The 26324-nt window shown below is 41.4% G+C and overlaps 1 protein-coding gene across 1 annotated transcript; it reads right to left on the reverse strand.

Moving 5' to 3' along the window:
* Window positions 1-10042: 10042 nt before the first annotated feature.
* LOC136424685 (uncharacterized) lies at window positions 10043-21724 on the reverse strand. Its single transcript, XM_066413310.1, has 2 exons — window positions 20738-21724; window positions 10043-11781 (listed from the first exon to the last, which is right to left on the reverse strand). The coding sequence occupies exons 1-2, from the start codon at window positions 20961-20963 to the stop codon at window positions 11480-11482; spliced, it is 528 nt and encodes a 175-aa protein (XP_066269407.1). The 5' UTR covers window positions 20964-21724; the 3' UTR covers window positions 10043-11479.
* Window positions 21725-26324: the final 4600 nt, after the last annotated feature.

Raw genomic sequence — 26324 nt, forward strand, 5'->3', positions numbered from 1 at the left:
TTTAGCTGTGTGTGCTGAATAGCCGAACCAATATGAAGATATTTCACAAAAAAAACTGTTTACTCACCAACGATCCCTTCCTTGAGTAGCATGTTGAGTAGTCCGCTCCTTCCCCTCGTTCCTTCCGTGCTGTAGGCTCGCTCTGACGGCGCTAAGAGAAAAGTGGCCAGCCGCTCTCCCTCTCCGCAGCCCTCGCACTCGGCCTGCAGCCCGCCGGCACCCCGGAGGGAGGACCCGCTACTGCCCAGCACCATCGAGAGGAGGCTCAGGCAGAGGATGACCAGAACAAGCTTCGTGGACATGTTGTCTAGACGGGCGTTCTCTTGTATCAGCTTTAGGTTCAACTCTCAAGAAATCGATGTCGTTTAGTCAAGCTTCGTTCAGTCGAGCTTCGTCTGCGCAGTGTGGGAAAACGACAGGCTTATATCTGTGTGTGTAATTAGATGCGGCGATGGCCATAAATGCTGATGTGTAATATAAAACGTCGGTTTACGAACAACAGTCGTGAGTGGGTTGAAGAGAACGAGGTGATCGGGATTCAGAAAGAGGGCGGAAGTGACGCACACGCGGACTGAAACTCCCACACGGTTATCTGTAAACTGCATAAACTTTTGTTCAAGGAGGTCAACAACTTTTGTGTCATTGAACTGAGTGGATATTCTTTTTATGGTGAGTTGTCTATTCAGACCACTACAATCTATCCGAAATTCTCTAAGCTTACAGACAAAGAAAAGACTATTCTTCTTTTAATTACCAAAATCCCACAAATTATAGAAAAGGTGGGACATTACGTCTTCTATTGTCTACAAAAGAGAAGTCAAACCCTTCACTACTTATAGATAATTACGTTTGTATAATTTAGATAAGCAGCTTTTATACCTATTTTGTACACCGTTCTTTTATGTATGTTATTTGCATTTAGCCTTCGGGCATGAATTTGCATTAAACTTATCATTACTGGTATATACAAACATTGGACTGGTGTCTTTCGCTTGAAACAGCAGTTTTTTTATCAACAGGCGATCTTAGCGCCTTAGGGGCATACATTTATTATGGGCTCGCTGTCTTGTTGATTCTAAGGATATCATTAGGCATCTTGCATTGGAATACTGGCTAGAACATGCAAATCAGGACTTGTGAATTTAGGTATTCAGAACTGCAGAAAAAAACCAATAATTAAGATGAAGACGATTCAAATTCACTAGAGCCAGTAGTTGAAAAACGTTGTAAAATTGCCATTGGGGCTAATCAGACAATTTTTGTCAATTTTTGCCGAAATAAAACTTGACTTAGTAATACGCAGATCATGTAGATGAATTACTACTGAATCACCTCATGCGACTGGCACCTCATCCAAACGAATAAAGCAAGTAAGAAAGAAAGCAACACAGGAAGTTCTGCTGCAGTACGTTAACAGTTACTATTGGGAAGGGAATCTAACCATATGGATGTCTTATCAAGACCTTCCCACTTTATTCAGATCATACAGGACTAACAGGAGTACAGATACAAATAGTCGAGTATGATGACCGTGTCAGTTTCTACACCTGAGTGAGGAGGGTTGACACGGTAGCCTTCGCGTGGATTTGGTTAGGGTGGATGACAGGTTGCGAATCTGAGACCCACACACTTTGGGCATCCGCCTTCCCCAGCGGCACCAATTCGAGGAGACGTGCTGGTTCTGGTTGGGATGCTTGCAGCGAGCTGCCGGACGGCTCTTACTCTTTAGGTCCGCCTTGATAACGCTGGCGCCCGTCTGGCGCTGCTCTCGTCCGCCAGTTAGAGACAACTGCCGTTGGAGACTTGTCCCTCCAACCGACGGGGGAAGTATGTGTAAAGTGCCTTTCCGAAGGCACAACGTCGGAGCGCAAGTTCGGACATGTCTCTGGGCACAACCCGGGATCAATCCCGGGTCCCATTGTTTGACAGCCGCGCACTTTACCACTTACGCCACACGACGCGACACAAGACCTTTCCACAAACTAAATATCAAGACAATCCGGAGCTACGCTGTTCCCCAACTGACCGAAAACCATATAGGGCAACATTTATTTCACGGCGAAGGTAATGAATCATCTACAATTAGGTCTCAGTGTGGATCAGATTAAGGACAAATAGCATCTAAGATTGTCTGTGTTTGTAGTTGTCAGTTCAGTGTCTGACCTCACAACTTGTTTGGATCTGACTTTTTAATAGTCTGATTCAACAGCTTTTAATAGCCTTAAGTTTTGACACTGTAATCTCAAATTTGTTTTTCTCATCAATTGTTAACGCACGTGTCTGATGACGCATTAAGTTTGGCCTAGAATAGATATATAGAAATCAGCATCATATTGATCATTTAGGCTCAGTGACGTATTTTTTATCAATATTAACTTCCTCGTTTGGAATTAGTAAAACGTTCTTTGTGTAACTAATTAGTAGGTTTTGGCCTAGAATAGATATATCGAAGTCAGCAACAGATTAAAATTCATTTATGTTCAGTGACGTACATTTGATAAATGTTAACTTTCTTGTTTGGAATAAGTGAAGCTTTCTTTGTGTGAATAATTAATAGTAATGAATTCATTCATGTCGAGTGTCCCCAAAGTAATGTCATCCTATTTTAGTCACAAATATCAATCATTGTTCTCTGAATCAAGCAAGAACATCTAGGTCGAAGAAACGTACAAAAACACTTTCTTTTCTTTACGAGTATTAACTAGGTTTTGGTCCTATGCACTGTGGAGTATCTATATACCACGTACTACGTTACATATCAACCATTTGTTAATTAAATCAGAGATTTGGAAATAGACATATATCATGTCAAAGCTGAAAAATCCAATGAATCGTAACTAATATTTAATACAAGGTATAGAAATCTAGCTGATTCCAACTGTCATATCAAGAAAGACTGCATACTCAAAGGATAAATCCTTGAACTGACATATTGTACTTTTTTCCTTTAATTGAACCGTTTACAAATTAAATGAAGATGCCATACGTGCTCCAAATAACTGAATTCCTAAATTATTAATACATGCATATAAGTCATAATGTCCTAAACAGAACATCATAGACACAAATTTGGCCCTCAGTTAGGAAACAAGCTGTTAGCTTTCATTGTGTGATCTTAATATCTTGAGAATTTAGTTGCAAAACACGTCAGAAAACAGCATATCTGTTAGAGCGTAGGGAAGTGTGTAGGACGGTTTTGAAACGTTCTAGCAATATGCGTGGAGCACGTCGACTTTACACAGGACTTAATATCCAAATCTCCATGCTCTAGCTCGCGATTCATTAAAACGTTGTTGCCGTTTCATAAGTGTTTTGATTCAGTTCATTGGTAACAAGAACGCCTTATCTAACATAATTATTTTGAAATGTCATTCTTCTCAACGATTTTGTTTCAGTTTCACTCGTTTTTATTTTGTCTACTGAAGCTTGGCCAAACAACATGTTTGTTCTTTGTGTTTTCAAACATCCGTATTTTGAGCTTTGTCTTCTATGTGGTATCAATATCCTTCCTGGTAGTCTGGTACTCGTAGCCCCAAATACATTTCGAACACAATGGAGCGTTTGTATGCAGACTATCACATGTTGTATGCGCGTATGTAATGTGCTTGGTCAAGGGGTACCCAACCCAGCTCTCGACATAAAGATCTTATCTTAAACCCCGGCTGTTGAATATCGCATGCTACTAGAAAGGGTCACAGTCTTGTATGTCACAATCTACCCGTACCGTGTATATAGATGGCCTCCTTCGGTAAACGTTGTTTTTTGTTTGTTTGTTTGTTTGTTTGTCTGTTTTATTAATTTCTCCATCAGTTTTCAAGTCTCACAAATTTTACACAATTCTCCCTGGAGTCCGTTTACATTAACTAAGATCAAACCAAATACAAAGAATAACTTATACAATTTTTAGACAGTGAATTAAACAAAATCAATTGCTGTCAAACAATGCCTCCATCACGTTAAAGAACCCACTGCAGTTATCAATATCATTAAAGAGGGGTCCGTCCGTACCTCCAAACGAATCAGACCGGTCTTTCGCCACTTGTAAGTTTTTGAATTCATCCTAGTAGATTCACGATTTAAACTGCGCATGTAAGAGTTAAAATGTGAAGGCCCTCAACTTGTGAGCAAGTCTTTATTAGGACATGCTTAATACATGTCCAAACTTCTTATGTCTTTGGGACCTTCAAATTTTGACACATTCTCAATAATGCATACTTTGTATGGGCAGTTTAAGCTGTGAAATAGTTTATTACTCCCATTATTGTTGATAAGTGTAGTTGGTTCAGAATCTTCACACTTATCGATGAGAGCTTATTAGTCCGGTATCATGCTACTTAAAAAAGATTAACAACTTGTAAACCAGTAATTGTCTAGACGTATCCAAACTTGTTGTGTCTTTGCGCGGAGGTCTTCAACTTTGACATACTTTCTACAGTGCATAACACTGCGTGTCTGTGTAATGCTAGGGTCACATTTCCAATCCGGGGCCCGGCCGGGCAGTTTGCCGGAACGAAAAGTACGACATAGAAGACAACAAAATACATAAACGTAAAACTAGTTATTCATAAGCATGATCTGTGTATACTTCTTGATATGAATTTTTATTTTACGTTCCCGCAAACATCCCGGCCGGGCCTCGGTTTGGAATTGTGACCCTAGCATTAGCCGAGCCCAGTACGTTGGATAACCAACTATCGAGAAGACGGTGTGGGGTGGGGGTGATGGTGGGGGTGGGGGGGGGGGGGGTTGGGTGGTGTTGCACCCCGGTGCGAGAGGGCCAAGCGTATAAGTCTTGTCTTACGCCGCTTTCCTGCTAGGCTAACTACGATGAATACATGGAGAATAAGTTACCAGGGGAGTTTAACCAGCAAAGGGTTTGCCAAGTGTTAACCTTCCCTAATCTTCAAACAGATCTAACGGTTGCAAAGACCGTATCCAGTTGGCAAAAGGAGTTTTTGCCAGTTGGATACGGTCTTTGCAACCGTTAGATTTGTTTAGAGATCAAACCTTCCCGTGGATCGACTCTACTGGCAATTTATTCCTTTTTTTTTGCCGAATGCTACGACCCTTATCCCCATAGGACGGCCTAGCGGAGGCTAACTTGCCATTGCAACCTTGAGTGTTTGAACTGGTCCGAGGATTATTCTCCATTTTGCCAATTTCTGCCAGTCATCCCCCGGAGGAAGTCCTAGTGGAGGCTGTGGAACTGTGCAATTTTGAAGCTCCAAATTGGTCCAAGGATTATTCACATTTTTGTTGATGTATAAGCCGTGTCCAGGTGCAGCAACAGACCATATAACTTCGCGCCACATTAAACCTGAGGGCCTGTTTCCGTGCTCTGACGTAGATTGCGCGCTGAAGTGCGTGAACAGGAAGGGCTCGGGTTCCGTCTAATTGAAGCGCTCGTTCTCGAGAAGGACATGCTAACGAGGAGGGCCAACAGGGGCCGGGCGGCGTGAGTCTCTCCGCAGCTGGGGGATTACTGGCAAGTTTCACTGTTCAGTGAGTATTGGAGAGGTTTATTTTATTCATTTATTTATTTATTTCGATTTACCACATTTGTGGAAGGATTAACATAACAGGTGAACTATCACCTTTTCAAGATGTCATCCCAGACCGAACCGTAAGGTTTGGACCATCGCACACCTGGGCATGCCCCTACTCTTTTTCGAAAGGTGTGGTGCATGGGTTCTTTAATGTGCGCAGGGTGTGGCTCTCCCCAAACACGGGACCTCCATTTAACGTCCTATCCGAGGGACGTTCCTAACCCTAGATGAGCTAGGTACTCATTTACACCTGAGTGAAGTGAGGAAAGTCGTGTTAAGTGCCTTTTGTGGCTAGGAAAAGAGGGGGTCGCGTGGCGTAAAGCCCCTCTCACACTTGTGCGTATATACAAGCCCGCATGAGTTGCGCATTTACATGTTTTAGGTCTAAATTAAGTTTGCAGCCCAAGAAGTCATTTCTTTGGTTCGATAACTAGGCTGCACAACGGTGGGTCAACGCAGAAAACAACTTCTTCCCGCAAACTTTACTAACCAAACTAACCTAAAAAATGTTACTGCGGAACTTATGCGCACTTGAATATACGCACACGTGTGACAGGGCCCTAACACTGCACGAAATGGCGTCGGATCCCGGCGAATACGTACAGGGATTCCCCCGGAAATATTCCAAAGCCCGTGCGGATTTAGTAGGATTCGTTAGTTACGTTGGATCCGTCAGTATCCGTCAGTATCCACCAAAAATACAGAAAAATCCCTGTACGTATCCGCCGGGATCAAATGCCATTTCGTGCAGTGTAACGTGTTTGGCCCAAAATCCACAGGTCCCGTGTTCAAATACATTTCACGGATCTTTTGTCCTTGGGAAAGACACTTAATACGAGTTTCCTCACTTCACTCAGGTGAAAATGAGTATCTAGCCTATACGTAAGAGACGTCCCTCGGATAGGACGTCAAATAGAGGTCCCGTGTTTGGGGAGAGCCACACCCCGCGCACGTTAAAGAACCCACCACACATTTCGAAAATGCTGACGTAGGGGCATGCTGACGAGGGGGCCGTGTTTCACTGTTCAGTGGACACTAGATAGGTTTATCGAGTGGTTAGAAAAAAAACATGGAACAAGAGAAATTCCCCCCTCTCGTATTAATCGGATAGTTTCATCAGGCTTGTATGCTTTCATACAAACAAGCTTCCTCAGTATTATATAGAGAGAATAAGCGAAATGTCCCTCCTCGTTATAATCAGATATCTATGAATAGTTTCATGAGGTTGGCTGATGATAGGAATTTGGAGTTTACCTTCACACAACCAAGCTGCTTTCCGCAGGGATATTATGACTGGGGATATTATTAAAAAAACTGTGTAGAGTTAAATACTAATGCCCTACAAGTCCCGCAATCCTTAATTCACCAGTTTTTGGCAGAAATCCGAAATCCTTCCAAAATCTCACCGAGATATTTTCATAACTTTATGACAAAGAAGCCATGGCCATTGTAAGATGAGAATTAGCGCGCACCCTTTAGAAACAGAGAAAGGGAGATACAAAAAGCTTTCTGTCCAGGACAGAACGTGTCAACAGTATGCAACGAAAGCAGTGGAAAATGAAGTAAATTTTATATGCGAATGTCCCAAATTTGAAGCCGAAAGAAACAGATTATTCACGAAAGTATCCGAAATCTCTAAAAGCTTTTCTAGATTAAGAAATACACAGAAACTAATATGGTTTTTGAAATCTTCCAAACTTCATTGAAAGTGTGAGACTTTTTATTTCCCACTGCTTTCAAATGAGAAATCAAACCCAGAACCATAGATACAGAAACTCATTGTACACTAGCAATATAGCATGATCTTGTATCACATGTATGCCTTAATTTTTTACTTTACATTTGTACTTCGACATTGTTGTCTACATGCGATTAGCCTACGGGCATGAATTTGCAATAAACATATATTGTCGGCGCGTTTAGCCGCAGGAGGTGCTGATTTGGGCTTGGGATGTGATGCTGAAAATCCCACCATTCTTCTGGCTCTGTTTCTATTGTGAATATGAGTGTGTTGGCAAGACATTGGATTTGGTTCTGTTGAAATAGCCCACGCCGTTTTAAGATAAAGGTAACTTGAGGTAAAAAGCCAGAAAAAGGCTGGAAAGGAAGAAACCGGCCGCGGGCTGTGTGGGTTGAATCTCGTGTTCCTCATGTCATTAAATCTACATGTACCAATGGAGCCTCAATTATAAAGCCGACACGGTGAAACCGGTCTGACAGTCTAAATAAAAGTTTTGAATATGAACTGCAGTGCGATAGAGTCCACTGTACTTTACAATGAAATCTAAGAAGACATAGTCACATGATAGAAGAGGAATCCTTTCGTATATCCGTAAAGAAGTGAACAAGTGACTTAAGTAGAGTAAAGAGAGTATTGAAACCCCTCGTTTTGGTGTATATGTGTTTTCGCCAGATGGCGTTCTTACATTTACTGCTATGGTTTACAGCAGTCGCATTCGTTTAAGCCGGCCGCTGTGGTACTGTCTAGCCTCTTAGTTTAAAAGAGCAGTCGTTTCCTTCTCCTCACTGAATGTAGAGATGTTTACCAAGACAGAATGCGTCACACCTTAACATTGTCCGACGCATCATTTTGCATATTTGGTTGTTATTTGAGCCCATACTAATCGTGCCGCCTGGCGATAATCCTTGTAACTGCATGTATTACACTACAACAAGATTAATCAAAACTAGACGATGGTTCCTATAATCAAAACACTGAATTGTACTTGGGACATTCACAGCTAACAGTGGCGATACCAAAGGACACTATTTGATTGATCTATTCAACATTGATTTTTGACTTCGCCAAGAAGTCTATGTTTTGACGCTTGTCTGTGTGTCTGTTAGTGAACAGAATAAGTCGAGAACGCCTGGATGGATTGTTGTCGTATTTGGTGTGTTGATGTGTATGTGGGAAATCTCAAGATGATTAGATTTTGGGCGAAGTACTTTGCATAATTAACGAGAAAAGTGTAAAAATGTGTTATATTGCATCATCGGTCTCTGTACCAGGCAGCTGAGGGAGCTCAGGCTGACAGGCTGGTGACCCTGGGGTCATCTTCCAGAAGGCCTGGCTCCTGCCCTGCTGTCATGTGGAATTAATCTATACATAAATATAAAGTCTGTTTCTTAGTTACAACACACATTTCCCTCCAGAATTCTGTGGTACTCGTGATGGTAGGTCTACTTATTACCTTCATCAAGAAGCTTATTTTTTTATGCTTGTCTGTGTGTCTGTTAGTGAACATGATAAGTCGAGAATGCCTGGATGGATTGTTGTCGTATTTGGTGTGTTGGTGTGTATGTGGGAAATCTCAAGATGATTAGATTTTGGGCGAAGTACTCTGCATAATTAACGAGAAAAGTGTAGAAATGTGTTATATTGTATACTCAGTATGTGTTCTGGCTGCGACGTGTTTGAAGAAGTATTTGATGAATGGTGGATGTAATATATATAGATATCAACTATGCAAATGAAGACCTCATTTGCATAATTAATGAGGAAATGCTATAACTCAAGATGGGCTTGATGGATGGTCATGATTTTTGGTATGTAGATAGCTTACGTGATGCTTTGTATGATTGGATGATAATTATGCAAATCAGATTCTTATTTGGATAATTAATGAGGCAATTTTAAAAACCCACTGTGTTCCATGATATGACTATTCAAATATGTGATATTTGTGACCGATGAAGATAGGAGTGTTGATAGATAGAAAATATGCAAATGTGGGCCTAATTTGCATAATTTATGAGAAACTACTATAATTCCATACTAGTAAATGATGGACGGCAATTTCATACTTGTGACATTTGGAAGTTGTGTGAATGTGAACACCATTGAATCAATTATGCTAATAAGGATCTCATTTGCATAACTGATAAATGTTAGCATAACATTCTTTGTTAAGCTCATACTTTGGACACCTTATGTTATTTGGGTGAAGACGATCAACCGGTATGATTTATAATTGATGAGAAACACTCCTAATACGTCAGTCATATTTAGGTTAAAATCATTTGGCGAAGGTATGAGGTCGTGGAACTCTTGTTATCGCTCAATTACCTAACGATGACTCAGCTTCACCCGTCCCATATATCCGTTTCAAGCTGCCCCCTTACATCGATTCGGATATTATTACAATTTTGTTCAATTCCAAGTTCTACAAAAATAACCTTTATATTTGATAAAGTGCTCAGTATGATATGATAAAGGTGACGTATGAATCATGCATGACTACGTGAAATAGTACTGACAGCCTGTGTTGTCTTTCTGCATTCAACTTTATTCAATTGATAATACAACTAAAGTCACTACTGATTTGATACATATGTTTTTCAGTTAGACAATCGTCAGTTTTGACAAAAACTTAATCATTTCCTTATTGACATGCTTGAAAAGTAAGAATATCCTCATTACAAAACAGTAATGCTCCTACTGGTAAGGCCACCACAATAAATACTTTCGTCGAAAATGTTCGAACTCGTCAGTCTGAGAAATAAATATACCCTTTAACAGAACATATGCGTTAAACACATGTCTTTCGTCGACACAATATGATATCTTCTTACTTCCTACCCGCCATGTTGTGTTTCTGCTTTTCTTCGGTTGTAAGTTTAAACCGTAACTGTCGAAAGAATACAAAAAAGAGCACATAACTTGAATCTGATAGGTCCTTTTCCCCGTCGAAATATATATCCAGGTTTTACCGTCTTATGTCCGATAGTCCTTTATGCAAACATAAACTTCGGCTACAATTTGAAGGGGGCATGTTTCAAACCTCAAATGTCGCTGATATACAAAATAAAACGTATCTCTGTTAATCTAATAATCTAATTCACAAGTGACTCATATGATAAGCAGTTTTAAGATATGTCCTTGATGTAATCTTAAAGTATACGAGGAAATAAGTAGCTTTGCTATTTTAAAGCCACCACTCAATAAAAAGTATTCATAAAAAAACACATTACCAGACATAGTATAGTTATAAAAGGAATCCATATCAATTTAGATACTTGTCAAACCTTCGAAATGACGTTTCTTAAACTCAGAAGCTGTCTAACTTTCCTGATATATTTGATAAAACCTGAGGGTATGAGGTAAAATATAAATAGCTTCACCGTCACAAAGTCATTAAGTGTGCCTAACGGCTTCCCTTTCCAAACCACAGAAGCGGCTGTGGGCATGGCCGAAAGTTTATTACAAGTTTTAATCGTACATGTTGCAGATGTGCAAAATAAAACACATTGCTCCTGTATGACAAGTCTATTTCTACCCCATTAGTCGGACCACCCCTATAGCTGAAAAAAATCTAGATCGCCCTTCGGCTGCCCCCCTGGCTGTATCACCTCATCGTACCAAGCGGAAAAGGCTCTGGTTGCGGGCTAGATTCCAAGTAATTCTGACCATAAAGGATTCAAACATCCAAGATAAAACCCATTTACTTCTAGTAAAGTCATAGACCTTTCGTCGCTGTTTCTCCTGTGCTGGGGTTATTTTTCGTTCATCCTATCATGATGACGAGATTGTGGTTGATGACTTCAACTAATTCTGACCCTAGATAATCCAAATATACAGAATAAAGTCCGAAACCTTTCAGTCCATGAAAGTTCCTAAACCTTTCGTCGATATTTCTCCAGTGTTGGGGTTATTTTCCGTTCATCCGATCATGTTGAAGAGATTCTGGTTAATGACTTCAAATAATTTTGACCCTAGATAATCCACATATACAGAATAAAGTCCCGAAACCTTCCGTCGTGTTCTCCTGTGCCTGGGTTATATCCCGTTCATCCGATCTTGTTGAAGAGGCTCTGGTTGTGGGCGATACTTCACCTTATTTTGACTCTAAATGTCCAAAACAAAACACATTTTTTACCATTAAGTCCCGAAACCTTCCGTCGTGTTCTCCTGTGCCAGGGTTATTTCCCGTTCATCCGATCATGTTGAAGAGGTTCTGGTTGTGGCTGCGGGACTTCTCCTCCTCCAGTTTCTGCCGCGCCTCCTTCAGCATCTCCCGCAGGAGTATCATGGACAGGTCGGTGGAGACCTGCACCTGCCGGGGCGTCCGCACCCTGCCCGTCCCTGACTCTCGCATGTCTGTAGAGAAACAACAAACAGAAATATATATCATTATCAACTCGGTGTGCCATCCATAACTGACTAATGACAGGTCGGTGGAGACCTGCACCTGCCGGGGCGTCCGGACCCTGCCCGTCTCGGACTCACGCATGGCTGTAGAGAAACAACAAATAAGAAATATATATATTAGTCAATGAAATCAAATTTGTCATCCCTTGAGCTAAGACAGTTTCTGCAATCTTCAGTTTTTTTATGAACCGCTCATGTCTGCAAATTTTTGTAGCTCCAGAACTTGTTGATATAATGTACTACGTTCGGACTACGATGCTGACTTAAAGGCTCACGTCAATATGAAGATTGAAACGAAGATCAGCGGATAGATATCTAAAGATTATTTCATCAGAACAATTTTTTGATAAGTACTACCCCGTGCAGACATTCTTAACTCATGATTAACTCACACAAACACGTACAGGAACGTATCAATCAACCATGCCTTTCAGCAGCCTAATATGCACCACACAGTGTGAAAGACAAACCTAGGCACGCTAGGCACGCTACTAACGGCTAATAACGGCTAATCAACCAACGAATTAGCACAGAAAAGAGACAGCAATTTTGTTCATTCAGCAGAATTCTTGAGATCAAACTCTCAAACACACAGGTCACGTTTACAGTTGTCACTATGGTTGACATACAATATACAGTAACAACAAGTCAGCAAAACAATCAGACATGAGTCGATGCAGGGATAAACATGCACTCCGGTATCATAACAGGAAGATAAGAACTGTGAGTGTTTGCTATTTTTGCACCTTAGTAGCGATAAGCTACGTGCGGATACACACGACTAGCTTCAGATAAGAAGTGAGCGATAATCTGTTGTTATGTGGATTGGACGTTAGGCCAAACTAACTTCATTATATGAATAACAGCCACGCAAGCAGCAATTTTCGGTTTTTATCATACAGAAAATAATACAAAGAAGCTGAAAATGCCATTCTATATCAGAAATTGCACAAAAATATCACAAAACGGATAATAATGTCGTAGAATGCCAAAAACAGTTCCTAACTTTAAAAAGGAGATCTGAAAGAACAAAAAATAAAGACTTTATTTTTTGGTGCACTACACTCTGTGTGTTAAGTCAGTTGTTCAACCTTCCTTTCCACGTATATTTCATAATAAAGGCAACTTTTTTTTAGTCCAAACTTTTACCGTTTATTCTCACGCTCGCATTAGCTTCGCCTTCGGGGTGCCCAGAAATGAAATCTAATCCGTATGGCCTTGAGATTAAAAAAATTATGGGGATACTTAAGCCCCGAGCTGTTGTGGTTCCATGTTCAGGTTATTTCCCACTAGTATTGCCTAATGGTTTGTCATTATTGAATATGGCTGCATCACTTTGTAGCTTCTGTTATCTTCACAAAGACATTCCCCAACGTTAAATGGAACTTTTTTCAACACATGGTCATTTGAAATTCAGTTCCATACTCGCTCCAGCTCCAGAGGATAGAGCAGTCTTGTTGACGCTTAAACCGAAAATAGGGTAACTTGGCAGTCAAATATCAAGGCTACGAAAGACACAAACGACAAAGCTCACAGGCCTCAAAGTAGGTGTTCACAGGCCTCAAAAGATGCGCACACAGCCTATGCGGAGGTCTCTGATCACCCCTTTTGAGGCCTGTGAGCTTTGTTATTCTGGGCTTTCATACAGAGCTTTTTCTTCTGTATCTTTATTCTTCACCCGTCTGAACCAGCCATGTTAATGATGAATCGCTGTCCATGTCCTAGAGAAGGTTAGCGTGAAGCTCTTGAAGACTTGAAAACTGAAGGTTTGAGTTGGTTGTACGTATGGATCATATCACAATCATATTAAAAAAACACAATAAGCTTTTAGACCACTTAAGTGCTTTAAGAAGGTTTCTAAGATTCATCCTTATCTGCGCTTAGCAAAACTTTTATGCTGGATGAATGAGACATTGACCGGTCACCCATGTATCCTTCGAACCCCGAGGCAAGTAATGATATAATGGTGATTATTTCATATGGTTTTGAAAACCCTCTATTCTGTAATGCGTAGATACACTTTTGTGGGATTTACTAATGGTCTCTAAAGTGCCCACAATGTGCTGAATACATAGCTCAGATGTGTATGGTATTTCGTTCTGAATAGTTAAATAAGCTATCTAATTGGACGTGAACGGCAATTATCTGGCATATTTTTGTACATCTAAGTCCCCAAAATTGTTTCTAATTCATCCAAAATGATCAAAATTCACAGGGTGTTAAATTACAGCACTCAGCATACCAATAATGCCTACTGTGAGACTCTAGAGGGTTTGTTTCCCTTTATTGTAGGATCATCTTACATGGCACTACAAGAAGTCTGGACGGTTTGATAGCCTCACTACCACCCCTAATTGGCCACTAGGAGAGGTAAGCTGTGTGCAGACGCACTCAGGGTGGATTTGCGTTCCAGTTACTACAACTTTACAGCGCACCCTAACGCTAACGAGTCCCCAGTCGAACAGCAAGCGTACAGTCGGACTTCTAATCGTCTGATGTATCTGTATCTGTATCTGTATAGCCGGTATAACCGCCCTTCGGCGTAACACACCAGCTTCGCAGGCACGCGGCGCGGCAGCAGCTGGTTATATTACACTGAACGGCCTGTCACACCTAACTTTTGCACATATGACTGCAATCTTTCTTTGAAGCTATTTAGTGAAGGTGTTCCTACAGCATCTGATGACAACGAGTTCCATTCTACTATGGTTCTCGGGAAATACGAATTTTTGAACACATCAATCCTTGGTTTATAACTCTGGTACTTAAAGGCATGTACATTTGTGTTTGATGATGCTTCGGGTGAATTTGCGGTTGGAGACTGAAACATGCTTCAGGCACTGATATGCCCGTCAGGGAAACCTATGGTTGGGTTTGTGAAGTTTAATGTTGTCCTACAGATGCCTTTAAGGGAGAACGTTTTAAGGATCCTTTTGAGTCAAGATGTGAGTTTTTAGATACGTCTTGAATACCTGAAGATAAAAACGAGTATGAATCCAATCCTGGCTTCTGGAGTTCTGGCTTCTTTACTCAAGAGGTAAACTGATGTTTTGGGTGATATTTGCTCTTTCCGCGAATATAGCTCTCTCTTTCATAAAGGTACGTATATTTACGGGATGATAATGGTGGTTTTAAATTGGTATTTTTTCAGTGTTGAAATCCTATGAGGGAAAACGTTGTAAGGATCCGTTTTGAGTGAGGATGTGAGTTTTTAGATACTTCTTGAATCCCTGCAGATAAGAATGGAAGGCCTTTAAGCCTGGCTTCCGGGGTTTGGGCTTCTTCGGTAGCGAGGAAAACCGATGTTCTCCTATGATAACTGTTTCTAACGACATTCCAGCTCTTTTCGTCTTTGAACAAGTTTCTAATCTTTTGTCAGACTTTACGGGATGTGTAATGGTGGTTTTACGGTGGTAGTTTGGGCATTAAGCCACGAGTGCCATAAATGTTGTCTGTGCAGTTTAGAAGGTTTAGACTCCTTTCTTTAGCTGATTTTTTTAGATGAAAATTGCTCCTAACGCGTGTCTAGCTCTACTTTTTTGGTAGTTATATTAATGGAATGTGTAAAAGTGAATTTATGCTGGTATTTTTTAAGTGTTGAAATCCTTTGAGGGTAACTGATTCTTTTTGGTAATAATGTTCCCTACGCAAGTCTAGGTCTCTTTCTTGTTTTGATAAAGGTACTACTCTTTACGGGACGTGTAATGACAGTTTTTTGTTGGTAATTTTTTCAGTGTTGAAATCCTTTGACGGAAAACGTTGTAAGGGTACCTTTTGAGTGAGGTGATTAGTTTTGAATAGTCCAGAGTTCAGAATCTAGCTCTCGTTTTTGGTACGTATTTTACGGGATGTGTAAATGTGGTTTTATGTTGGTATTTTTCAGTATTTTAAAACGAGGGCTATAAAAAGGTTCCCTGTGCCGCTTAGCAGGTTTAGATTCCCTTCTTTGACCTCAGGGTCAGTTACCTTGTCATTTCTTCATCATGTCAGGCTGTTATGGGCAGTTGTTATATATGTAAGGCCATTCAACAGCCCAGGAACATGTTACGTGGGTGTCACCATGCGACGATCCAAGTCTGGGATTGAGAGCATCCCGCACGGTGATCGTATGAAACAGGCTCGCAAAGAAATCAAGATTGCATTTCCTCAAAGAGCGGACTCTTGTATTGCCCAGGACTACGCAATTACACAGAATGTGCAGTTAGATACAAGGATTCCAAATTCTATCTAAGCTGTTCAGATTGTCTTCTTGCCGCAAAAGCGTAGCATGAATGGATAAAACATTTATCTTCTAACTATAGTGATATGTTTGGACTAATCTGACCATTGTGAGTAATTTAAGAAGCTAGGTCCACCGCCGGCAAAAATGAACTATTTGGAATTCTACCGGACTTTTCAATCGCACACTGTAGACCAATTATCTTTTGTGGACCCAATTCTGCAAAACTGCCGCAGTGGGTAGCAGGACACACTCAGCTTCAATAGAGTATTCCTCGATCTATAGCTTTGTATGGAATACCTTGTGTACGTATTATTCTTCTGCACAGTAGTGTCAGAGTTAGCGTAGGTCGTTTGGGGGAAAAGGGAAAGAGTTCTGAAGTTATCTTGGTTATCCATATATGCTCCTTCTTTCAACTACAGGTTTGTGTATCTGCATTTATTCAGAGTTTTGCTATAAAACACAGTTCTACCAGATCCTTCTTTAGTCACTGACGAAAGATAGCGGATGCTATCTGAAACGTCTGACAGTTTCAAAATCTTATCCAGTTGCTTGAGCAACTATTTTTGGCGTATCTGCTATGTCATTCGATCTTATCGTTATGATGGATTATAATTATATAAAAAATTCTGTAATCTTGCGTCAGAAATCACATTAGTGTCCATTATAAGTGACGAAGACCTAACAAAAGGTCACCCAGAGTTTTCGTCCTACGTGATTTTAATGTTTTATTAAGGGCAAGGCCTTTCGAAGCTTCGATAATCCTTTCTGTGGACATGTTACTTACTTATATGTTATGTCATAGATGTGATTATAGCCCCATACTGTGATGTATAAAGAGTTATCCAACATCTAAAGGTGTGACCTTTAGCTGACAGGTCAGTTTCTTCATACGTCACCTTTGGTGGGATCGAGATCTGGACGTTGCTGTAATTGTGTCAAAAGTCAGTGATGAATATCGAAAACATTGTGTAACGATGTCCCCGATGATCGATAGTGTAAGATATCTGAAGCATCCAACTCTCAGGAGACGTGTTGCGAACTTTATTTGGCGTAATATACTATTACACAAGGCTGTTCTTCTTGAGAAATTCATAATTTTAAGACAGCTAAGGTTAAGACGTTTTATTTCTTATCATACTGTAATCTATCCGGGATCCGATTAACATTGTTTGATTTTTTTATCAACGTAGTGTTGAACAAAGCTTTGCCGTTTTTCTAATTTCTAAGACCGACATGTCATAAATCTATAATCATCATGATCAGTGTAATGCTTTACTTCTTATCGTGCTGAGATCTGCCCGTACAGTAATGTGTGACTCGCTGTCATACAGATCATATCGGTCCCGTTGGCATGAATATTTCACGAGGAAATGATGTTCTGTCATGTAAATGATCTGATGTTAACTGCTATCTATAACAGTACAGTTGTCCTACCAGGTGGCTATAAATAAATAAGTAAAGAAAAAAAAATACTGAAAAATATCACCTCCAGAACATGACTCGAAAGCAATACAAAACTGACAGTGTAACATGTTTTGTAGTATTAGGGTCCAGTGTATAAGAAAAATGCCAGCGGGTTTTTGTAGGTATGGCCCAGGATTACCATAGAGAAATACAAAAGTATGGTTTAGCGTTTTTAGATATAAATGTCTTCTCTATATAATTGCATATGTTGGATCGTTTTAGAATCCATGTTAAGCTACCATCACGGCTACTTGTGTTGCGGCCACGGTTGCAGACCATTGGTTGAAACACGTCAAGGTTTACCATGACGTCATGAACGGTTTGTTTAAGGGCGTTTTCTGCGCACGCCCACGTGACCCGGCACGGCGTGTGTTCTCAAGTTTCACCAGAAGATAAGAGTGATTTCCGAGCAGCAGAAATTCCTTCGGGGCTGGCCGAGGATTAAGGGGCAGAAAAGCAAGCTCAAGAAGTTCGTTAAGTTTTATCTTGTGATCGCAGTTTTTCCAGAAGAAGTTGATTAGTGTAGCCGTTTCGCCTTTAGGCAAATAATCATTCTCTCTTGAACGTTTTGAAGTTTGTCATAATTCTACACTCGTAATTTTCTACCTATGCTTTTTGCGAGGGTGAGTACAGTATAAGCAAACGCATGTATTCACTTTAGTATTGTTAAGAACGTTTGGAAGAATTCTACACTCGTAATTTTCTACCTATGCTTTTTGCGAGGGTGAGTACAGTATAAGCAAACGCATGTTTCCACTTTAGTATTGTTTAGAACGTTTGGAAGAATTCTACACACGTAGTTTTCTAGCTATGCTTTTGCGAGGGCGGGTACAGTATGAGTAAACGCATGCATCCACTATGGAATGCCATTTCTAATGTGCTGGGGTTGAGTTTGCTTTATAAAGTTCTTGTAGTCCTTTATTTGTACACGTTTGTATGCGCGGTGTTGACAGAAGGTTCGACATCCAGGCAACCATGTAGCGGCGCACTCACGACAACCCTTCGGGATGTAACTAACATCGCCACATTGTGGCAACTCCCACCGCGATTGACGTAAAAATCACATAATTACCACCAAATATGGATGTTTGAAGGTTCAGAAGACAAACAGTTTGCCACGCTGTATACGGCGTGGTCTTTTTTTTGAAATCTGATACAGTTAACGAGGCACATACCATAAAAGTATATCTTGATTTTTAACGGCGATAAACTTCTCGAATGCCTTGGTCTCTTGGACCTGCATTCTCTGTAGTTCATCCGTATGGAACGACAGTTACACGCTCTTAAGAATGCAGATACAACAGTTTTATTGCTAAAATCCGCTCCTCACGCCTTTATATTTTCTTAGCATGATAACTGATAAATTATCACAAAGCGTAACGCACCAATGTAGTGCAGTATGTGGTTACTGGTATTGTTTAGTTAGCATACACAAGGGCGTATCCCTACCAGAGTGCTAGTGTAATAGGGATGTACACCTACTATAGTGGTTACATATGTATGGGCTCCGTATATGGATATTTCCAAACATGTGGGCGATTGTGTACGTAATTGCCTGTAGATGACCTCATATGCTGCCATATACATGACGTATTTGCCGGAATTCGAACCCACATCCCCTCAATCTAGAAAAAGGATTACATCAGCAGGTTGTCCACAGGTCGTTTAACGGCATCGTTCAACATTCTTCAACTAAACAGGATACATCCAGCTACCTAAGCAAGGTGCTTAACCCCCAGTTTTTTTTTCCTTAGGCCTCTAGTCCTAATCGTGTTTGAGTCATTTGACGGGATCGCTTAACATTCCTTCAACTGAACAGGATACATCAAAGCTACAATAGTAAGACCGGCTTTCACTTCTGTGTCGTGAGCTCGACTTAAAGCATACACGTTCACAAATACCGGACTTTCAAAGTCTTTCAGCTTTCTCCGCGTCACATACTTTCACGCACAAGTCTTCTATGCCCGATCACCTGTCCACCTGGTATGTTTACCCCCAGCCATACCGTAAGGCCGCTCGTCCCTCCTGTATTTGAGGAGTCTATTTATACCGCGTTCTAAATTAGGATGCTTCGACAAGTCATCATGATTGATACGGTTCCGAGTGAGTACAGTATAGCGGAGTAAGCACACAGGTTGGAAACCGTACAACGTATCGTATCTAAGGCCACCATTCCACTAGACGGCGATCGTGCTGCCCTCTCGCTGCAACCTGACTTAGATTTGTGTAACCTTGAATTCATAATTCGAATATCATGCAAACTGTGCAAGTAGAACTAAAAAGATAAGAAAACACTTAGCGTAAATTTTTCTTCTTAAACCCCTGTCACGCTAGTGCGTATATACAAGTCCGCATGAGTTGCGTATTAACATGTTTTTGGTTTAGGCTAAGTTTGCAGCCGAAGAAGTAATTTCTTTGGTTTGATAACTAGACTGCTGAACGGTTGATCATAGTAGAAAATAACTTCCTCCCCGCAAAGTTTGCTTAAACCAAAAAATGTTACTGCGGAACCCATGCGCGCTCAAATGTACGCACAAGTGTGACAGGGCCCTAATATGTAAAATTCGTTGAGCGCGCTGTTAAATTTTACGTCGCAGCGCTATCGCCGTGAGGTCGCCGTCCTAGTGGAGTGAAGGTGTAACGCCGGCACTTTTGGTAACGCCCTGGCTTCAAATACCGGCGGACACCGGACACTATGTGACTCAGTGTGTGCAGTTAGAAAACATGGCACAACCTTTGAAATGTCACTACTTGCATTGGGGATGATAAAAGACATTAATTGCACGTTCATGTCCCAATGTGCTAAATATAGGCCGTTGTGACCGGCAACCGAAGAAAACATATTGACAAACATAGAACAAAGTCAGGTCTAAGGCATAAGGGCGTCTTCACGCTTTTGACCGCAGGTAAACACCAAGGGCACAAAAATAGTCCGAACACCATCGGTATCCCAGTCCATTTAGTCCAGAGAAAAGTAGGCAGATGTGAAACAAACTACAGACAGACAGACAGACAGACAGACAGACAGACAGACAGACAAACAGTAACACAAATACAGACGGATAGAAAGAACAACAAAGAAAAACTCGCACAAGAGGCATGTCCTGCAATGTTAGATAACGCATTACGTTTCATCGTGCATTTAGAGCGCAGAGAGAGAGAGAGAATGAGAGAAAGAGAGAGAGAGAGAGAGAGGGAGAGAGAGAGAGAGAGAGAGAGAGAGGGAGAGAGAGAGAGAGAGAGAGAGAGAGGTGGGGAGGGAGGGAGTCAGACGTTAAGAACGAGAGAGACAAAGAGACGGACTCACGCACACGAGAAACATATCCTGCAAGTAAAAAGATGACGATAACGCACCTCTTCTCGCTCTCCCGATGGGCAGCTCTCCTCTCTCTCCCACATCTTCCCCCGTCTGTAGCCGGTCGTACCGAGCGGGTTTCCGCCCAACGAGCGCGGCGGTCCATCGCTCCATCCTCCGTCCGTCTCCTCTGGACCACCGCGGTGCCGCCGCCGCGTACAACTCCAGCACGTCCCCGCAAACACTCAACACCACCGCCGCCAACAGTACAGACCTCCCCAGCATGTTTCCAACGGTTTACTCTACAACCAATACGCACGGCACGCCTTAAAACAGATGTTCTAGTCTCCTAGTCTTTCACACAAGTTGTCTTACTTATAACCCACGCTCGTCGTCAGGAAAAGTTTCTCAGATCCCCGAGGGCTGAACTTGAACGTGAATCCTCGCCTTCTCACAGGGGAAGGTCTCCGCAAATTGCACGTAATGCGGAGTTGTGCCGGCGGCAACGTCAGAGAAAGCAGCCGGATGCCAGACAGAAGGAAGCCGTCGCTATCTCCTGGAGGGGGAGGATGATGTATTACCGAGATCAGTTTTCAACTCCATCCGAACCGGAGAATAACAGGCGCGGCTTGAGCCCGTGCGTAAAGTACCGCTACCACAGGGCCCGTGCCTGGCTGTTGTATTGTTGTTACCGGTTGTCCCTGACAGCGGACAAAGGTCCACCCGACCTTCGCTGGCCCTGCCTACCGTCCTGGGTATATTTAGACACCCTTCTGTCGGGAACGGACTTAGTAAAATCCAGGGATCTTATCTTAGGAGCGTCGCATTTACAATTCTCAATCGGGTTATCGAAATGTGATCTTTTATATGTACATCATTACTTATTAAAGAGGCTATTATGGTCGCAGAGACCGCGGTAAAGGGTGATACAAAGGGCCGGGATCCCCTGTAGTTCGCGCGGAGGTTAGTGAAGGCCCTGTCGGGCCGCATAGGGCAGCGCCCGGCGATGTCACAATGGCTGGGAAATATTTTCGGCATGTGATCATCGATTTCTTACGTCTGATGATCAAGGATTATGTCAGTGATGAGAACGCCCGACGGGACACGCAGGTTGTAAAGGTGACGTCATATTCGTCGTACGCAGTGTGACAGTTACTCAAACAAGTAGTCAGAATTTGGAAACAGACGTTTCAAAGAGCAACTTGTGTCTTTCGTCAGTGGCTGAGCGAAAATCTGAATATACCTGCTTTTATATTATAACTCTGAATGATATGTAGGCAGGTTTTATATGGTTCAATAGAAGACGAAGCCATTAAGGTATTGTCGTCGTATGATAATTTTCTCAAATTGTTTTGGGTGAGGCCTTAACATACCAAACCTTTGACAAGGATCTATGACAAGCTGCTGAATCAAATTCGTCAATTTTAAAGTCAACCTATGCCAAGAGTCTGGGTGAGGGTATCAGAGATAACTGACATGTCTCTCCACGTCATGTGATATTCTTGTCGTAAGACAGAACAGACTGTTGGCAAGGATTTACGTCACAAGCTTTTGCGTCACAAGACAGTTGAATTCTGTGTGGCACTTCCAAGACTGTTCCGCCCAAAATCATCATCAAGAATGCTCTCGATGTTTCTGTCGTAAAGGTGTTGTACAATGAAATTTAATTGGCCCGTAAAGAATAAAGCAGCTACAGACCCTGGTATAACCTACCGCCAATTTCCTGAAGTTTTCAAGTAGTAGTCCTTTGTAGCTTGGAATCGTTTATCAACGGATTCTACTGTCATAGAGAAGTGGATGTCTATTTGGAAGATGAAAACACAAAGCTGAAAATGTAACATGATCTCTTTTCTCATGTTGTACGAGGAGATAAGGTCTAAGGTAAGGTCCTTGTCCAGGCATATGTATTTGTGGAAAATAACGTCAAAATTGTGCAATGCGGAGAGACATCGCCGAATGGTTAGCTGCTCACTTATGCCTGGGTTTATACGCGTTTCCAAGTACACCCGGAGCACACCCCGAATGTACTTAGAATGTGTGTGTAAACCCTACCAAACGATCACTGTGTTCAGTTGTCTGTGTTTCAACTGAGCGAAGTACAAACTTGGTATGCTCGCAGCTTATGGATAATCCAATATCTTTAGTTGGTTTAAAGGCCATCTATTGTTTTTCAGGGACAAAGTACTGACAGAGTCAATGGCGTTTTCGTCCGATGGACTTTGAAGGACTTTGTATGCTGTGTGTTTTTGAAAACTCGAGCATATCATGGCATTGTTACAGCACGTGTGAATGCTAGTTGGTTCGTAACTTAGCATCCATGCAGTTGCTTTATCATTGTTTTATTACAGAACTTTTGTTTGTTTTAATTGCCAGTCAAAGTTTACCATGTTATTCACGAATTCAAAAGCCAAAAAGAAGCCCCGTCTGAAATTGTACTATGGAAGTGAAAACCAGTCAAAACAACAACATTCATGTAGGAACGGTCATAACAAGCAAAATAAAGAGCACGGTAGAAGCGCATGGGCTCATCCTGAGAACTTATGTTTCTACACTGCTTTTGATAAAGTCGCTTGTTGATGGCCAATATTCTTTTTTATGAGTTGTTGTCTCCTCTTCATCAGATAGTGCTCTACTCGAGAGGGCACGCATTGCTCGTCTCCGGCCGGCGGATGCATACATCATACACTCTACCGCACAGAGATAATGGCGGTGCAATCAGCTTTCAATTTCCTAATGCGCACACAAAGAGCTCTTTCAAGAGGGAGAATCAATCTTAAGAGTTTATATCTATGGGATCAGTGTGGGTCTAGAGCGTTGGGGTCTAATAGGCTCAGGGTTCAATACTCGCCGTGCCGCAGCGTTGTGCCCTTTGGAAAGGCGCTTATATTGATATTCTTACTGTGGCGGTGGAGTGATGGCCACGCACACACACACACACACACACACACACACACACACACACACACACACACACACACACACACACACACGCACACACACACACACACACAAACACACACGAACACACACACACACACGAACACACACACACACACGCACACACACACACACACACAAACAAACACACGCACACACACACACACAAACACACACGAACACACACACACACACAAACACACACGAACACACACACACACACACACACGAACACACACACACACACACGCACACATACACATGTGTCCCATTATGAAATTCTACCTTGCGCGTCTGTATGTGCAAAGTCATAGTGACTTTACCGTTTTCTGGTTCCAACCCACCTCAATGTTTTTAAAAGCATGGGCGTCAAAAATTTGACAACAATGAAAAATGAAGACATGTTTAAGTTTTGACAAACTGTCTGAAATGTCCTACATGTCATTGGCCCCTTCACATTGGAACCTATTGCATCATCGATCAATACTTAGAACAATCCATGTCAAAGATCAGCGGTTTGTGGTTGTCGTCGTAATCCTACCTCTAAGTATAAAGTAAACTTGATAAAGGGGTCCAGGTCCAAGTTCAGGAATGCTCATTGTCTGATCTGACATTCACCTTTTCCCATTAGAAGCTTCTGCACAGCTATTCGATAATTGCTGCAACTCATTTCAATTGCCAGTGACACTGCGAAGTTAGTGCAATTACTCATGTTGTCTACCTGCCATTCTTAATGTTCTTACCCTTCTCTAAAGTTATGGAAGCGTCATTTGTTTTTATAAAGAGACCGTGTTAAAATACGAAATTTCAATCATTTTTTACGATATGTCCTTCAATTGTTTATCTTTCATACTAAATTTTGGACAATTGCTCCATAATGACGTTTTATTTATTAATTGGTTTGACGTTAAACTAACTCAAATGTGTCATTGCATTCCAAAAAGGCGACGTAGCGTTTCGCAAACACATGGAGACAATTTGTCACTTTGAAAAGTAAACTGTATGCCAGGCTGCCATATGCCTCAATACACCACAACCTGTTGCTGAACCATTTGATAACTCAGGAAAGTAAGGCTGGGTTTACTCAAGCAACTGGATAAAATTTTGAAACAGTCAGACGTTTCAGACAGCGGGGACTGGCGAAAGACAGCGGATGCTGTCTGAAACGTCTGACTGTTTCAAAATTTTATCCAGTTGCCTGTCAAAGTGAATGAGTAACTATTTTTGGCGTATCTTACTACCTGAATGGCTAACCTTCAACAACGTATTAAGGCTGTGTTTATACACGCATTTCCAAGCACGTTCGGAGTGTGCTCAGGGTGTACTTGGAAACGCGTGTGTAAACTAGACCTAAGTCAACATCTCGCAACCCGGCGATGTCTCCCCGCATTCTTAAGTCTACAAAATGTTCCACAAATGCAATATACCTTGGCAAAGACATTACCTAATGCCATACCTTAGTTCCTCCCGCAACATGGGCAAAGGGATGATGCTACGTTTCAAGCTTTGTATTTTCATCTTCCTAATTGTCATCCACTTCTCTTTGACAGTAAAAACTGTTAAACTACGATAACAAATTGACGGCAACTTGAATAAACTATCAACAATAAGGTGATGTTTTTCTGCATACGTTAGCGCTGACGTAACCTTCCAAGAAGTCAATCACAAACCTGGGCAAATGGCCATGTCAACATTGTTTTCATCTTCCACATCTGCATCCACTTCTCTTCTTAGCAGCAGCTGTTCAACAATCATTTGATGATAACGTTAACCTGAGTCAACTATTAAGTACAAGGTGATTCATACGGCATTCGGCATACGTTACCTTCAACAAAGTCAAGCATATACCTGGGCAAAGTGGTCATAACAAACTTACACGTATATGTACATGTTCTAAAGGTGCATCTACTTCTTTTTGCAGTAGAGCATGCTAAACAACCATTCGATAACTACGGTAACCTGAGTCAACTCTTAACGATAAGTTGTTGTTTTTCAGTTTAGTTAGGTTCGGACGTAACCTTCAACAAAATAATCACAAACCGGGGCAAAGGGGGTCATGTTACAATTGTAACTACACTGTATACATTTCTATTTTTGAAAGGTGCATCCAATTCTCTATGTAGTAGAACCTGTTGAACGGACATTCGATAATAACGTTAACCTGAGTCAGCTCTTAATGATAAAGTGTTGTTTTTCTGCATACTTAAGTGCTGAGGTAACCTTCCACAAAGTCACTCTTGACAAAAGGGTCATGTCAAAATTACAGCTATATATTTCGTCTCTTTCCAGTACCACCTGTTGAACAGCCATTCGATAACTACGTTAACCTGAGTCAACTCTTAATGGTACGGTGTTGTTTTTCTGCATAGTTAGGTTCGGACGTAACCTTCAACAAACTCAATCACAAACGGGGCAAAGGGGGTCATGTTACAATTGTAACTACACTGTATACATTTAAAGGTGCATCCAATTTTCTATGTAGTAGAACCTGTTGAACATCAATTCGATTATCACGTTAACCTGAGTCAACTCTAAATGATAAAGTGTTGTTTTTCTGCATACTTTAATGTTGAGGTAACTTTCCACAAAGTCACTCTCGACGAAAGGGTCATGTCAAAATTAAAGCTATATATTTCGTCTCTTTCCAGTTGAACAGCCATTCGATAATCACGTTAACCTGAATCAACTCCTAACGATAAGGCGATGTCT

The sequence above is a fragment of the Branchiostoma lanceolatum genome, chromosome 18 (genome assembly GCF_035083965.1).
Source record: "Branchiostoma lanceolatum isolate klBraLanc5 chromosome 18, klBraLanc5.hap2, whole genome shotgun sequence".
NCBI lineage: Eukaryota > Metazoa > Chordata > Leptocardii > Amphioxiformes > Branchiostomatidae > Branchiostoma > Branchiostoma lanceolatum.